At 40.8% G+C, this 16,854-nt stretch overlaps 1 protein-coding gene across 2 annotated transcripts; it reads left to right on the forward strand.

The window, feature by feature from the left end:
* The first annotated feature begins 1,029 nt into the window (after positions 1-1,029).
* LOC113026161 (polypyrimidine tract-binding protein 3-like) lies at positions 1,030-16,132 on the forward strand. Of its 2 annotated transcripts, none has more exons than XM_026174625.2 (14): positions 1,030-1,168; positions 1,882-1,945; positions 2,035-2,201; positions 5,433-5,576; positions 5,706-5,867; positions 5,976-6,086; positions 6,243-6,399; positions 6,968-7,027; positions 7,171-7,283; positions 12,631-12,664; positions 12,753-12,845; positions 14,889-15,111; positions 15,207-15,284; positions 15,692-16,132. In XM_026174625.2, the coding sequence occupies exons 2-14, from the start codon at positions 1,921-1,923 to the stop codon at positions 15,822-15,824; spliced, it is 1,500 nt and encodes a 499-aa protein (XP_026030410.1). In that variant the 5' UTR covers positions 1,030-1,168; positions 1,882-1,920; the 3' UTR covers positions 15,825-16,132. The 2 variants fall into 2 exon arrangements, with proteins under 2 accessions (XP_026030410.1, XP_080159781.1); XM_080303655.1 differs by having other exon boundaries at positions 2,065-2,201.
* Positions 16,133-16,854: the final 722 nt, after the last annotated feature.

Here is a 16,854-nt window from a genome sequence, read left to right on the forward strand (position 1 = left end):
AAAATCTGCTGTGGAGTCAAATGTACTAACAGACATTAAAAGTCTGAGGTGGAGTTCTGATGAGTGAAATTCTACAATTCAGCATTTAGCAGGTATCTGTGTCTGTACAGTAGATGGGTGATGTCATAGTGGCTACAGCTGGTCTGTCTTCAGTCAGATAAAGTTAAGAAAAAAGAAAAAGGATTACACTTCAGACAACAGTCCGATTAATTTCTCCAAAATATACTAATACTAGAGGTGGTAGTCCAATGTGGAACAGCCATGGCAGGGAAACCAAATATGACAGTCTAAAATAGTACAACACTGCTCTCCCCTTTAAATATTAGGCACCCAAACAAGAACACTCAGGAGTTCAACAAAAAGTGTGAAAAAAGTGCTTCTTTTTTTTTTTTTTGTTTTTTTTTAAATAAAAGGAGTAGAGCTTTTTTTGTTCTATTTTCATAAAAGCTGCCAAAACTGGTAGAATTGCATTGCAATAATTTTTGCGATTGTTTTCAAATGTAGAATTTCAGATTTTTTCAAACACATATTATTTTACATGAATGAAGGCCTAATACATTTCAACATGTATTTTATTATAAATTACATTTTTATTTTACTTGAAGCAATTTTTATTAGTATTTATTTAAATTTATACCATATTTTGAATTTAAGGCAGAAATTAAATTTATTTAATGTGTTTAATGGAGTTATAATTGATAAGCAATTTTAAATTGATTTTATTTATCTTGCTTTGAAAAAAAAACAAAAACTAAGTACTTTTTATTTTATTCCATATTTCAGGAATTATTTTTCATTTTAATTTATGTTAATTTTACATACAAAACATGCATTTTCTTTTAAATGTCATTTTGTAAAATCTTTTTACATTTATCTGTTTGTAATAGTATTTTTAATTGTACATGTATTTGATATTGTTTTAAATACAATGAATATATTTGACTTATTCTTAAGTCTTTTAATTGTTACTATAATTATTTTTTATAATTATTGTATTTCTTTTTATCTGAGGTGTGTCCTCCAGACGCCATGTTCTGTCGTGACGTCACCAAACGGGAAGTGAGCTCGTTGTTCTCCTTGGTGGCTGCCTGGCTGCGAAGGCTCGCGGACCAAAACAACTCCTTCTCTGCTGCGCTTCCTCCTCTTCCTCAGCACGGACCATGGACGGGTGAGAACGGGAAACCGTCCCGAACCTTCTCGGAACCGTTCCCACCGCACTTTTACCTTCCTTCCTCCCTTCGTTTCCTTGGTGACTGAACCGCACCTGCGCGAGCCTCAGATGCGCCCCTCCCTGCCTGTTTGTTGTTGGTGTTTACTGAAATGCTCTCCCAGAGCCCCGTTTTCCTGCTCCTCGCGCGCTGTTTAGTTGCTCGTGCGCTGTGCTGTGCAACTCTGCTCTGTTCTGTTCGGCTCGGCGTGAAAGTGTCACGGGGCAACAGTAGCGACAGCCGCGGTGTTTTATTACCTGAAATCTCGCGATATGTGCGTGTTCACGCAAAGAGCCTCTCTGTCTGTGTACAAACAGAGAGGAATTACTTTCATTTTCTGTTAATTAGTTCGACTTTGGGGTTCTAAAATGTCACCAGCAGAGCCCGAAGCTTCTTTAACTGATCCCGGGAGAAGGTTAATGGTTAAAATGTTAGCGGTAAAGTTAAACAGAAGCTCAGAGCTGAAAATGAAGAAGTCATCAATCATCTCCTGCAGTCTGTCTCAGGAAACAGGCTTTAAAGATCAATCACGTCTCAAAAAAAAATTGCAAAAGAAGACAGGATTTTAAATATGGAGGTTCATGTGCTGCTGATTTGATAAATTCATTAATAAATTGATGAAATGTGATATAACTTTGACATTTCAATAACTGATTATTGTGTTTGTTTCCAGGAGTCAGAGTTCAGCTCGTCTGTCAGCAGCTCTGAGAACATGAGCTCCTCTCACCTGTCCACAGGTGAGTCTATGAAAGTCTATGAAAGGGAAGCTCCTCCCACCTGAACCCTTTCCATCATAATTTACCTGTCTGTTTCTGTCTATCTGCAGTGGATGGCACTGATAGACTGTGTGTTTCAGAGCGTGCTCAGTGCGTCCCATCTCGGGTCCTTCACCTGCGTCAGCTTCCCCCTGACGTCTCTGAACAGGAAGTGCTTTCTCTGGCGCTTCCCTTTGGTCGAGTTAGTCAGCTGATCACACTGAAGACAAAGAATCAGGTGAGCGCTAACGATGCCAGCAAGGTGCGCAGTACACAACTGTCTGAATTCCTCTTAACCTGTTCTTTATTATTATTAAGTCATTGCTGGTGAAAGTGTGCAGGTTTATGTGGTTTAGAACCCTGAGCAATTCAGTTTTACTGTACAGCACATGTGCTCTTGTTAATTGGAGGAAAAGTGAAATAAAAATACACAAAATAAAAAGAAATCCACTAAATTGTTGAGAGCGGCGTTCGGCTGCGACTGCTTGCGACGTCATCTTGCATCCAAATTTATTACTAACACATTTGGTAGCTGTGTGGGGGTTTGTGAGGTTGTACTGAGTGAGTAATCACTGTGTGTCATTATATAGCTCTTTAGTTAGCCACAAGAAGGCACTTTGTTATTCACTTCAGTTCAGTTTTATTTATACAGCACCAAATCACAACATGTCGTAAGGTAAAGACCCTACAATAGACCCTCACTATCCTGTCTCCCTTCCCTCACCCCCAACGCGAGTTGTACCCACCTATCTTTCCTTCGTCTGGATTCACTTACCCTAACATCTGCAATCAGGATAAGCAGTCACACAAAGCTGCAAAGGGAGATAAAGCTGTAATATGAGAAAAATCTAACAAGATTGAACACAGTATACAGATGCCTGCTTAACGAAAGTAGTGGTGGAGGACCAGCGCTTTATGAAGGCGTGAGTGCTTTAAATGCTTCGGTCAGTTAGACTGGACAACAGCTTAGCCTATTTAAAGCCTGGAAAGAACGCCAGTTAAAATGTGACTGTGTGAATGTGCGACTGCAATGTTTTTTTCTGACGAAAACAAGGCAATATCTAAATAAAAGCTTGTGCAGAAACATGAAAATGATGATAAAATGTATCGAGACTTTTGTCAAATAATAAAAACAAGATGACATCCAATCAGAACAAATAAGTTGTGTACAAAGGCGGGACGAGTTTGGAAGGTATCTGTTTAGAAGATGGAAGGCTTTTGGAAATGGCACTGTTTCTCATAAATCTGACAAAATGTAACTGCTTAGGAGGAATAGAAGGGCAGACAGATGAACACGTGCCAGGCACTTTTGATGTCTAGGAAAATAAGACGCTTTGCAAACTGTGGAGCAGCTCTCACTGATAAAATCATCACAGATTTTAGACTATTTCATTCAACTGAATCAACTTCAGATTTAGTCCATTTAATACTATAATAACGTTGTTGTAACTTGTTTGCATTAAACAGGTAAAAAAAAAAGAAAAGAAGTAAAGCTGCATCTAACAATCTATGTTTATACTGATGCTCACTGGGGAAGCACAGAGACATTCAGTTTAGTTCAGTTTTATTTGTACAGCACCAAACAGTCACCTCACACCTCGCATATTGTAAAATAAAAACTCTACAATACTGCGGAGAAAACCCCAACAATTAAGCAACCCCTATGAACAAGCACCTAAGCGACAGTGGGAAGGAAAAGCTCCCTTTTAACAGGTAGAAACCTCCAGTAGAAACAGGTTCAGGCAGGGGTGGCCATGTGCAGCGACCGGTTTGACAGGACAAAGACATGCTGTGGAGGGGAGCCAGAGATTAATAATAACTAATGATTAATTTCAGAGAGGTTTATTAACACATAGTGAGTGAAGAAGAAACACTCAGTGCATAATGGGAATCCCCCAGCAGCCTACACCTACTGCATCATAACTAAGGGAGGATTCAGGGTCACTTGGTCCAACCCTCTCCGCGAGAGAGACTCTGCGCAGCAGTCTGAGGGCTCTGCCAGGAGTGGCGATGCTGTTTTCCAGAGAATTGATTAGTCAGTAGGTGGGAGTTTCACACCTGTTGATGTGTAATCTGGAACATAGCCTGTTTGCAGCATAAGTAACCATAGCGATATATCCCAGTAAAAAGTGAACCACCTTTGAAAAACAGAAAAAAGAGTTAAACCTGAAGTCACATGGATAAGACCAAATCCTGCTTTGTAGCGCAGGCCTCTGGACATCAGAGTGAAGGAGCGGAGAGACGGAGCAAAATGAATTCCCGCCCACAACACCTCTTCGTTGAATTCAAATTTAGTGGGAAAATGGGCATGTCAGTTTTGTTTCTTAGTAAAAACAGTTAATATGATTGTACCCTGTATATGCAGAGCTCCAGCTGAGCCAACCAGCACACTGTTTATTTGTTTTTTATCTTGTCTATGTCATCACGCCGCATGTGACTCAGATTGTCTTTTTTTAATGGCTTCTCATTGCTTTAGTGCCCTCTCAGGTTCTTACAGCTGACCTCTCATCCAGAGAGAAATAATCCTTCATTGATGCATTGGACACTACAAGTTATTTTAATAATCGTCTCATGGGGCTGTCACTAACAGTGACATGTTCATGGAAACAAGTAATGACATGTTTCAGGTGTGAGTCATGGCACCAGAGCTGAACTCTTATTTCAGCTTGTGTTGTAATATGGTGTTGTGCAAAAGTTTCAAGTCAGCCCTCATTTCTTTGTATTTTGATGGAACGATGGGAAATTGGTTCAGTGAAACGTGTGCAGAGATAAATGGTTCCACCTGCAGCTGCTCTGAGGCATGTGGAAGTATCGGGGGGACAGATACTGAACCCTAAATTACCCACGATACATCCATCAGAGTGCAACAAGTGTATGTGAATGTTAGGCAGGGTCTAAGCCACTCTTCCACTGAGTGGTGTGTTTTTATGACAGGCTGTAACAGGCGAGTAACAAAGAGTCTAAAATTATTTAAAGCTGGTTCCTCACTAAGTTTTCTGTTGTGCATAGACACTTGTTACTCTTTGTGTTTGGAGCATTTTCATTCTTGAATGGCTCACAGAGAGCGGGTTTACAAACAAAAAACAGTCTTCCAAAACTGGTCAGAAATAAGGGGCGGTTCAAGACTTCTGCACAGCAGTGTGGTTCACTGTGTTGTGTAATTTGTGAGGTAGTGAAAGTCAAACACATGATGGCTGAGGCTTTGTGTTCTCTTCAGTCTCCTTTGTGGTCTGATCTCAGCGTGGATTAAAGTAATGAAAGGCTTTTGTACTGCTCCCTCACTGCTTTATTTTGTTTACACCTGTCACATGATCCAAGCAAATCTTTTTTTCCCTTCTGTGTGAATGGACAAATTTTCTACAGAGAGCAGCTCTAGCTAATGTTAGCTTAGAAAAGATGTCCCACCGTGACAGACTCACACAGAGAGGAACACATGAAATTTTTAAGTAATCGTTTTTTTTCTTTTCAGGCGTTTTTAGAAATGGCGTCAGAAGAAGCCGCTGTTACCATGGTGAACTACTACACCTCAGCCACTCCCTCCATCAGGAGTCAGCCAGTCTACATTCAGTACTCCACCCATCGCGAGCTCAAGACTGACAATATGACCAATCAGGTGAGGAGCAGCAGCTCAGGCCCCACCCATGGTGTCTGTTTATTTGTTTGAAGTTTGATCTGTCATCTGTTTACAAAAAGCAGCGAGATGGTCCTTTAAACAATCAATAATATGTTTGTTTGCTGACAGAGGGCTCAGGCAACGCTGCAGGCCATGAATGCAGGAGCAGTGCACTCTGGGAACATGGCTTCAGGTGGGGAGGGCCGGGGCATAGCTCCAGGTCAGAGTCCCGTCCTGAGAATCATTGTGGAGAATTTATTTTACCCTGTGACTCTGGAGGTCCTCCAGCAGGTCAGGACTGCAGATATCATCAGTGTTATTATTGTTATTATTATTGAAGTTTTTATTATCATGTCCTTTCTAACAGTTCTTGGTGGTATTAATAAAATTTTTCCACAGATCTTTAGTAAGTTTGGCTCCGTGCTGAAGATCATCACGTTCACCAGAAACAACCAGTTTCAGGCTCTCCTGCAGTTCAGCGACACCGTGCATGCTCAGCACGCCAAGGCTGTGAGTCATACACCTACACACACATTCTCACTCTCTCTCTCTCTCACACACACACACACACACACACACACACACACACACACTTAGAAATCCAGTTCTAGGTCTGAACTGGTGCGGGTCCAGTCAGATCACAGTATGTGTCCTTCTGTCTGTCAGACTCTAGACGGTCAGAACATCTATAACGGCTGCTGCACGCTGAGGATCGACTTCTCCAAACTGAGCGTGCTCAACGTGAAGTACAACAACGACAAGAGTCGGGATTTCACCAGAGCCGACCTGCCAAGCGGAGAGCTAGAGCCCGCCGCCACCTTCGGTAAGAGTAAGGGCCTGTCTCAATATGCATACTTTTGCATACTTGTGTTCTCGTGTACTCGTGATAAGTCAAGCCGTAAATATTCCCTGATGCCTCCGACGTCTTCAGAGACGTCTGTTACCCACCAGCTCCATAGCAGACTGGGATGTCGAGGATCACTAGAGCCGGCGAGAACAGCGGATTCCCGGCACATCATTTTCAACCCCCCCCCTGCGGTCTTTTACTACTCAGGTTAAACATGATATATAGGTCTCTTAGATAACTTTGAAATGTTAATGTTTGGCTTTTTTCAGTGTTTTATTTGTTCCTGAGTAAATCGAGTTGGCTGAGATTAAAGTTAAGCTTCATAACATATTAGTCACAGTTAAATTAAGAGGGGACGGCCGAAAGAACTCTGGACCTGTGACATCATCAAGTACGCTGGTGTTTCAGTTGTACAAATTCATTACAACTCAATAAGCGCACACACCTCGACTGACCAGCAGCTGTCATTTCTATAACTCTATGCAGACCTCAGAGTCATTGTATGGGGGCGGGGCTAGTGAGCTAACCTGTATGTGTGTTTCAGGTGTAGCTTTGCCTCCGTATGGAGCAGCGGCATTCCCACCCACTTTCCACCAACACACAGGTGAGTTGCACATGAACATCACCTTTGACCATTGACATTTACATGTTTTAAGATGAGTCCATGTTTAATAATCCGGCTGCTGGATGCGCTGAGCGTGAATATGGAAACCACTGAAATAAAGTTTTGGTGTTTTCCGTCCTCAGGTCTGTCCATGGCGCCCGTCCCCGGCTCGCTAGTGTCTCATCCTCGCGTCTCGCTGCAGATGGCGCCTCCTGCTGTCCATTCGGTGCTGCTGGTGTCGAACCTGAACCCAGAGGTCAGAGGTCACACATGCTAGCTCACACAGTCACTGGTCGTGTCCAAATTCATGGGCTGCATCCTCCTGAGGACACCGGCCTTCGCGGTCTACGTGGGCCGGGTCCTCAGAAGTTCGGGTAGGCCGGAAGTAAACGGCCGTGAAATTGGACGGTCTAGCCTTCTGATTAGCGTCACCGCTGTCTCGGTGGAGTTTAATAAACTCAGCCGTCTGCTCCTTGCTATCTAAAATATAACGGGACACTGGCGTAAATTCTCGACTGTCTCATACTTATGTTTAATCAGGTTTCTGTTTGACGTTTAGTCAGCTGTGTAAAAACCAAGGAGGAACCCACCCGGGGGATTAATAAAGTTTTATTTTATCTAATCTTATCTAATAACTTTAATCTCAGCCAAACCGATTTACTCACGAACAAACAAAACACTGAAAAAAGCCCAACAATAACATTTTTAGGTTGTCTAAGTGACTTATATATTACGTTTAACCCGAGCAGCGAAAGTCCGCGGTGATCTGAAAATGATGTGCCGGGAGTTGTGCCCTTCTCGGCGGCTTCAGTGACCCTCGAGCTCCCGGCTAGCTATCGAGCTGGTGGGTAGCAGACGCCTCCGAAAACCTCGAAGCACTTTTGCAAATATGCGATATCTTGATAAACCGAGCAGATATTTGATGTTTACACAACTACTTCCTCGCCTGAAAATATGTTAAAAGTTTATTTTGTGACCCAGAAAGATTAGTATGAGTAATTTTAAAACTTAGTAGCGGCCGCCATTGTTGGAAACTGGAGTTTGGCTGGGCCGCGCTATGAATTCTGGGATATGGTGGGCCACGAAGGACACACCCGACCCATCCTTAAAATTCGGGGAAAAGGAGGACGCATTTGTCGGCTACATTCGGATGAGTCTACGAATTTGGACAGCCTTCGGCGCGTCGCTGTGACGTAATCGGTCTACAAATGCGGCCTCAGGAGGATGCAGCCCATGAATTTGGACACGACCACTATCCAATCAGAGCACAGCTCACTGAGCTAACTTGTTTTTTGTTTTTGAACAAAATAACAATTACAGCACTCATTTTACATGACAACAAAAAGTTACATACAAGTACAAGTGGTTAAGAACAAAGCAGCCATCGAATAAAGAACAAAAGAACAGTATAGGTCAGAAATACCATAAAGCAGCATACAAGTACAGTAAGGTGATCTATCATATAAAAGTAAAAAACAAAAGTACGCACATACAATCAAGTAAGGTGTGAGCTTTATTTAAGTTACACTTGTCTAATGAAGCCTTCCACAGCAGCACTTCATTTTTAAATCCAGCAAAAATCGGAGTAATTTTCAATAAGCGACCTTTGTGAATGAAAAATTTTGCAACTAGAATCTAATACTTGAAAGGTTAGAGAAGGGCAGTCAATATTTATGGAGGTTAGCCAGTACTGAAAATCATCCCCAAAAGATCTGGAACTTTCACATGAATAAAAAAGATGCTCTGTAGTCTTAATATCAGTATTGCAGAAAGTAGGGCTGCTCGATTATGGCAAAAATGATAATCACGATTATTTTCACTGAAATTGAGATCACGATTATTTGACGATATTTATTTAACCCTTTAAGACCTACTATAGAACCAAGTCCACCAGAGCTTATATTATTTTTTTACATGCTGTAGTGCCATTTGTGGGAGCATTTCAAGTTGCTATACATCAATACAACTGTTATAGCCCATATTTTAATAATATGTATGCATTAAGTCCATAGTAATTACATAAATTGCAAAAAAGTGCAATAAACTACAAAAAAAATTGAAAATCGCTTTTGTTTTGTTTACATATATTTCTACTTGGAGAAATTTAAGAGGTTTATCCCTCAAAACTTTAAATACAATAAAGTTGCAAAAAATAGTTTCCCACCACAGGAAATTTATTTTGAGTGTCTTCATAGTTTTATTTTGGAGATACAGCAATTTTTATATACTGCAGGAAAAACAAAAAACAATCCTATGATGCAAATTTGCAAAGAAAACAGCATGTGCATCATTTCACTGTGGGAAGTGTTACGAACAGCTGATAGGAACGGCAAAGCGTGTTTCTGGAATATTATGTTTTTGTTCCTGCAAGCGCTTTTTATGCAATTTTTGCAAAGCTATATGTGGAACGAAACCGTGACCGAGGACAAGCTGATGGCATAAGATGTAAGTACAACTCCTCCGGTTTCATATGCAAAACAAATTATTGCGCTAGCTTACACGGTTCAGGTTCTACAGGGATTTAACAATAGTTACGCAAAACGGAGCTTACTGCTCTGACCGGCTTTAAAGGGTTAACAATGACTTTAAAAAAATAATATAAAATAGTGTGCAACACCACTGAAGTTTTTTTTTTTAAACTCTCTTTTCAACCAACGGCAGTCACTCTCCAAATAACTTCTGCTTAGCTTTCCGAGCTTCCCTCGGGTCCTCTTAATCAGCGGTCTCCAACCTTTTTTGCGCCACGGACCGGTTTATGCCCGACAATATTTTCACGGACCGGCCTTTAAGGTGTCGCGGATAAATTAGGGAGGGGCTAATAATCGGCTCAGTCATTTTTAATGATCGTTGAAAGCCCAGATCGTAATCGTGATTAAGATTCGATTAATTGAGCAGCCCTAGCAGAAAGTGCATGCATTCGTATCTACAGGGTGGGCCATTTATGTGGATACACTGTAATAACATGGTTGGTGATATTAAAGTCCTGTTTGTGGCACATTAGTATATGTGAGGGGGCAAACTCCTCAAGATGGGTGGTGACCATGGTGGCCATTTAGAAGTCGGCCATCTTGGATACAACTTTTGTTTTTTCTATCCGGTTGTTCAGTGATGACGCGACGAATCCTACTTCCGGGTCTAAAGTAGTCTGCGTTTAATATGGCTTTTGTGTTGTTAACATGTTTAATGTTATGTATTTTCTTCTATTTGATCTTAAAAAGCTCCTAAAACAGTCAGTGATCCCTGTTGACCTCCCTCGGCTTTTATTACCGCTAATCATTTATTTAAGCTCAGTTTTTAAAACCTTAGCATGTAACTACAGCCCAGCCCATGCAGCAGTATATGAATGACTAACCTCATATTATGGATGGATTATCTCAGTTGTTCTCCTGGCTGAAGTTTGGTCCTTTTACAGCATCCTGCCATGCGATTACATTTGTTCTTGACCACCGAGAACACTCACGGTAACTTTTATCGAGTGGAAAAAAGGTTAGCTTGTTTATATTAAGCTAACATAGCTGTGTCGCTAGCGGTCACGTAGCACATCATTATATACCAGCTAGCCAAACTTCAGTAACCCTACAAACGTCACTGCTGTTTAGTTTTCTGTCTTCATTTATGCTGGAAGTGATAGCAGAGCTGTACGTTTGAATTTGTTTCCAAAACCCCGCAGTCAGGACATGCTATATTGTATTTAGATAGAAGCTAGCGAGCTAACTCCCTGCTAACTTCTAACTCCGTTAAATGTCATAAATTCCGTTTTCATGGATGCCTGAATGTTAAACTCAATTGTTACACCTGGTAGAGCAGAACGCTGATCATTTTATTAAAGATGAAAGACTTTAGACAGTTTTTCAACTCTCAGTAATGCCATAGTGATCGTTTGATATATGGACCTGCAGCGGAGTTTAGACCCAGACACGGCTAGTGACGTCAGACTGAACAATCGGATAGGAAGAGGGCCATGTGACTCATCAAACCTATTGGTAATGTCACAAGAAAAACAATGGTGTGCTTGGTTTCAACGTAACTTTATTCTTTCATGTGTTATTTACAAGTTTCTGACCACTTATAAAATGTGTTCAATGTGCTGCCCATTGTGTTGGATTGTCAATGCAACCCTCTTCTCCCACTCTTCACACACTGATAGCAACACTGCAGGAGAAATGCCAGCACAGGCATCCAGTATCGGTAGTTTCAGGTGCTGCACATCTCGTATCTTCACACCATAGACAGTTGCCTTCAGATGACCTCAAAGATAAAAGTCTAAGGGGGTCAGATCGGGAGACCTTGGGGACCATTCAAATGGCCCACGACGACCAATCCACTTTCCAGAAAACTGTTCATCTAGGAATGCTCGGACCTGGCACCCATAATGTGGTGGTGCACCATCTTGCTGGAAGAACTCAGGGAACGTGCCAGCTTCAATGCATAAAGAGGGAAACACATCATCATGTAGCAATTTCAAATATCCAGTGGCCTTGAGGTTTCCATTGATGAAGAATGGACCCACTATCGTTGTACCCCATATACCACACCAAACCATCACTTTTGTTGTTCCAACAGTCTTGGAGGGACCCATCCAATGTGGGTTAGTGTCAGACCAATAGCGGTGGTTTTGTTTGTTAACTTCACCATTCACATAAAAGTTTGCCTCATCACTGAACAAAATCTTCTGCGTGAACTGAGGGTCCTGTTCCAATTTTTGTTTTGCCCATTCTGCAAATTCTGTGTGCCGATCTGGGTCATCCTCGTTGAGATGCTGCAGTAGCTGGAGTTTGTAAGGGTGCCATTTGTGAGTAGCTAATATCCGCCGAAGGGATGTTCGACTAATGCCACTCTCCAGTGACATGCGGCAAGTGCTACACTGTGGGCTCTTGCTGAATGAAGCTAGGACAGCCACTGATGTTTCTTCATTAGTGACAGTTTTCTTGCGTCCACATTTTGGCAAATCCAACACTGAACCAGTTTCACGAAACTTAGCAAGCAGTTTGCTAACTGTAGCATGGGAGATGGGTGGTCTCGTAGGGTGTATTGCATTCAAATCTGCTGCAATGACCCGGTTACTGCGTTCACCAGATATCAACAATTTCGATCCGCTCCTCACGTGTTAACCTCTTCGACATGTCAATGGCTGTGAACGAAGAGAAACTTGTAAATAACTCATGAAAGAATAAAGTTACGTTGAAACCAAGCACACCATTGTTTTTCTTGTGACATTACCAATAAGTTTGATGTGTCACATGGCCCTCTTCCTATTGAAAAAACAAAAGTTGTATCCAAGATGGCCGACTTCTAAATGGCCACCATGGTCACCACCCATCTTGAGGAGTTTGCCCCCTCACATAAACTAATGTGCCACAAACAGGACTTTAATATCACCAACCATTTTCATGTTATTACGGTGTATCCATATAAATGGCCCACCCTGTATATTGAATTTCTTGTGAAGAAGTCATTGGACAGATATATGGCATTTAAATTTTTAAATTGATTTTCTTTTGCTTTCGGTGGAATTGGAAAGGAACGATACTTAGTCAAAAACTTCAAGTTATAATCTTTAAACATATATTTTCCACTGAACTAATTTTATTCACCTTCTGCAGAACGTCACGCCTCACTGCCTCTTCATCCTGTTCGGTAGGAAAACTCAGATTTTATTTCTTTAACGTGTTTGAAAGGTGTTTCTGTGCTGATTCATTGACAGTTTTGTTTCATGTTTTTTCAGGTGTTTACGGAGACGTTCAGAGAGTGAAAATCCTCTTCAACAAGAAGGAAAACGCTCTTGTTCAGATGAGCGACGCCACGCAGGCTCAACTCGGTCTGAAACAATTCAGTTCATTTAAAAAAAAACAAAATTAATTCATTTTAACATTTTTTTTCTTCATTTTTAATGACGCTGTGAGCGATGATACAGAAGGTCAGAGCTACTTTAGTTTTTAATTCCAGTTCAGTGAATTAATCTGTGATGATGATTAATTCAGCATAATCAGGGCTCTAGACTAACTTTTTGCCATGGTTGCACTGGTGCGCCTAAAAATAAAATTTAGGCGCACCAGCACAAAATTTAGGCGTACCCAAATTTTTTAACTGCATTACTTAACACCGCAGTTTTACATGTTCACGTTTTTTTTTTATTTGTAAATGATTAACTAACAACCTTTCAAAATGATTAACTTGACACCCCCTTTGCTGCCCAAATTAACAGCAGCTCCATCAGCCCCCATAGCAATGATTTTATCCAACCAGTTACTGCACTGGTCCCCAAGAGCAGCAAATGCTTTCTTTGAGGCAGCATAAATTCCTAAACAAATTTAAAAAAAAATGCCATTTACTTATCAGATCAAGAGTTTACAATGCAGTCTTTTTCAGTTTGAGTTTCTATATTCATGTATTATTGCTATGTTTAATTTTCAATGATAAGAACATGCTAGATATGGTTAATTCAGTAACACGACGTAATATTATTAATCATATACATAGGCTACGTGACATGACATGGCTTACCTTGGGCATGGGCATGCTGGACCTCAATGTGTCCAATCAGTATATTCGCTGGTCTTCCTTTTTGCAAGATACGAGCGTACACAATGACACATTCTTTTGTGGCGATGTCTGTGTCTCCATCGATCAGGAAGGCCATGTATGTACTGTTCGCAATTTCCACTGACGTCTTTTTTTTCAGTGTGTCAGCGATTACGCCTATAAACTGGGCGCACGCAACATCATTGCTGTATGTGGGGTTTATGTCCAAGCCATTTTTCCTGTGAAGAGTTATTTCTGACTTGAACTTAGTAAACGGAACTTCTTCTTTTGCAATATTGTAGGCGATGTTAAACTTAATGATCATCTCGGCCTCCTCCGATGACCTGTTTACTCCTGCCTGCCGCTGAAAGGCAGTGGGGAGCGGGGACATTTTGGCAGAGCATTTATCGCGGCATATAATGTGTCTTCTCGATGCTGTATGCTTTTTCAGCGTTTCAATTCGAAACGTATTAGCACCAGTGACAAATGCTGTGTTGCCGGCCATGGTCTTTCCACACTCGCGACAATAAATGCAGTGCATCATATTGTCAGCTTGGCTGTATCTTAGCCAGGGAAACTGGTCAAGCCACTCGATTCGAAATCTATACATTTTCTCACTTTTACTTTCAGTGGACTCCGGCTGGGAGTCGATCGTATGTGGCTCATTTTCTGATGCCGTCTCCGGACCAGTGTTTGACAAAAACGGAGAGGTTGATGGCTCCGTGTCAGAGCGCTGGCTCAGAATTTTGGACTGATCAGGCCTTAACTTAACGAAAAAGTTATCAATTGTTCTTTTCATATTTTCTCAATACCAACTTCATACACTTCTGACCTGGGCTACTCACCCTTCTCTATCTGCCCGCACTTTCAAACGTAAACACAAGTAGGTCTGCAGGAATATCTGGACCACGGCCAATCACAGAGGTCCCCGCCTCTGAGTATCTCTGATTGGTTTAGAACACGACATGGGCATAATGTGTGTCTGTTGTTGAACACACGGAGACTTTCAGGGTTGCTGAAACGTTTTTTTTCCGAGAAAATACTTGGTTGCACCGGTGCGACCAAGTATTTTTTTTACTTGGTCGCACCGGTGCAACCAAGTATTTTTTATTAGTCGCACCATGGAGAAATTTGGTCGCATTTGCGACCAAATTGGTCGCACTCTAGAGCCCTGATAATAATAAATATTGTCATGAATAATGACTAAATGCACGGGAGTACAGTGGTCAATTGAATTATAATGAATGAAAAGTTCGGAATTGTATTTTTAATGATTTTAATACTGTAATGGATGAGCAGAAGACAAATTCTTGTTTATCTCTTTGTTCCTCAATGACAGCGATGAGTCACCTGAACGGGCAGCGTCTCCATGGTAACGTGATCCGGGTGACGTTGTCCAAACACCCGGTGGTGCAGCTGCCTCGCGGAGGGGCTGGGCAAGAAGAACAAGCACTGACTCGGGACTTCTCAGGCTCTGCCCTCCACCGCTTCAAAAAGCCGGGCTCCAAAAACTTCAACAACATCTTCCCTCCGTCAGCAACGTTGCACCTCTCCAACATCCCGTAAGACCGCCTCGCTTCCTGTTTGATGTGTTTGACTCTTGGAGACTGATATGCATTTAAATATCGTTGTCCTTCATTGTTTCCTTGTTTCCTAGCTCTTCAGTGAGCGAGGAGGCGTTGAAGGATTTATTTTCTTTGAATGGATTTGCAGTAAAAGCTTTCAAGTTTTTCCAGTAAGTAACAAAGCAACTCCGTTCACTGATTTGTGCTTGTTAACCAATCAGAAAAAGGCAGATTATTATGATTTATTTAAAAAGAAAAATACTATTTAAATGAAAACAAAAAACATATTTTTTAAATACAGATGTTACTGAATAATTTTAAATTTAAATTTTTATAAAATATTATTTAAATCTATAATTGTTTACTGTATGAAATGTTTACTTTACGAAATAATGAAAAAAGAAAAAAATAATGAAATAAACTGTTTAAAAAGTTCAGTTTTCTCTTCAGTTTCTAATGTTAAAAAAAATATTAAAAATTCTTTAAACTTTTTTTTTGTAAGTGTTTATGTACTCCTTTCCTCTCCCTCCTTTCTGATGGGTTGTGGGTGATGATGTCACTTCCTCTGATGTCACAGGAAGGATAGGAAGATGGCGCTGATGCAGCTGGCTTCGGTGGAGGAAGCCATTGAGGCTCTGATCGCCCTTCACGACCACCAGCTGGACCACAACCAGCACCTCCGGGTGTCCTTTTCCAAGTCCACCATCTGACCTTTGACCTCTGAGCGGCCGCTCAGAGCGCAGGGCTTCTGATTGGCCCGCGGCGCAGACAGACAGACCACGGGGATATCTTTCTGTGCCTACAGCAAGCCTCGTATCATGGTGGCAAATGATGTCACAACCGAGGGTCATGGCCATGGCTACAGAGGTTACAGAGCACATTCCGGAGCAGACTGAGTAGCAGTGCATTGTGGGTAATGAAGTCCATCATGGAGGTGACGTCAGTTTGTGTTTGTTAATGTGATGCAGGAAACGAAATCAGGAAGTAAAAAAAAAAAAAAAAAAAAGAAGGAAAAAAACCTGCCTTTTATCAAAGGTTTACTTTAAATTTATCTTTATTTAAAATTACCAATGAGCATTAAGTAAATTATTATAGATATTATTTTTAAATGAAATGAAATGATTTGACCCTTTTTTATGTTTAAAATTCAGATTCCAACGTTTTTCTTTTTACTTCAGGTTTTTATTTTTCTCGTTCTTCACAAACTTCCGCCTTGTTATTTTTGAATTTTCAGCCTCTCTGCACACTGCTGTCTGATTGGCTGGAATTATGTTAATGATTATTATTTTTAATTATTATTTTAGGGTTAAGCTGCGATCTCAAATCTTCTTCTGTGCCTTATTTTCTGAATTATTATGCTGGGTTCTGGTTTTTTACGTGGTGTTTGGAGGTTTTGGTGATGGATTGTTTTGTGTGTCTTTAGATTGTTTTTTTTTTAAAGTAGAATTTTTCTACTTCATTTAAAATATTTTTGTTGGTGGTCAACATTTTGGGTGGGTTTTTTAATCATGAATGTATTTATACTGTACAACATGTAAGGCTTTCTGTGTGTTTGTGCGTGGGTATTTATGTGTGTGTGTGTGTGTGTGTATGTGTGTATATTAAGCTGAGTTGTGAGTGGTTGAGCTTCAAATGTCCCATCTTTTACTGAATTAATTTTATTAATTTCACTCCCTTATTTTAATATTTTTTTTCATTTTCTGTTTGGATTCGATTATTATTATTTTTTTAAATGGGAAA

The sequence above is a fragment of the Astatotilapia calliptera genome, chromosome 7, assembly GCF_964374335.1.
Source record: "Astatotilapia calliptera chromosome 7, fAstCal68.1, whole genome shotgun sequence".
Lineage (NCBI taxonomy): Eukaryota > Metazoa > Chordata > Actinopteri > Cichliformes > Cichlidae > Astatotilapia > Astatotilapia calliptera.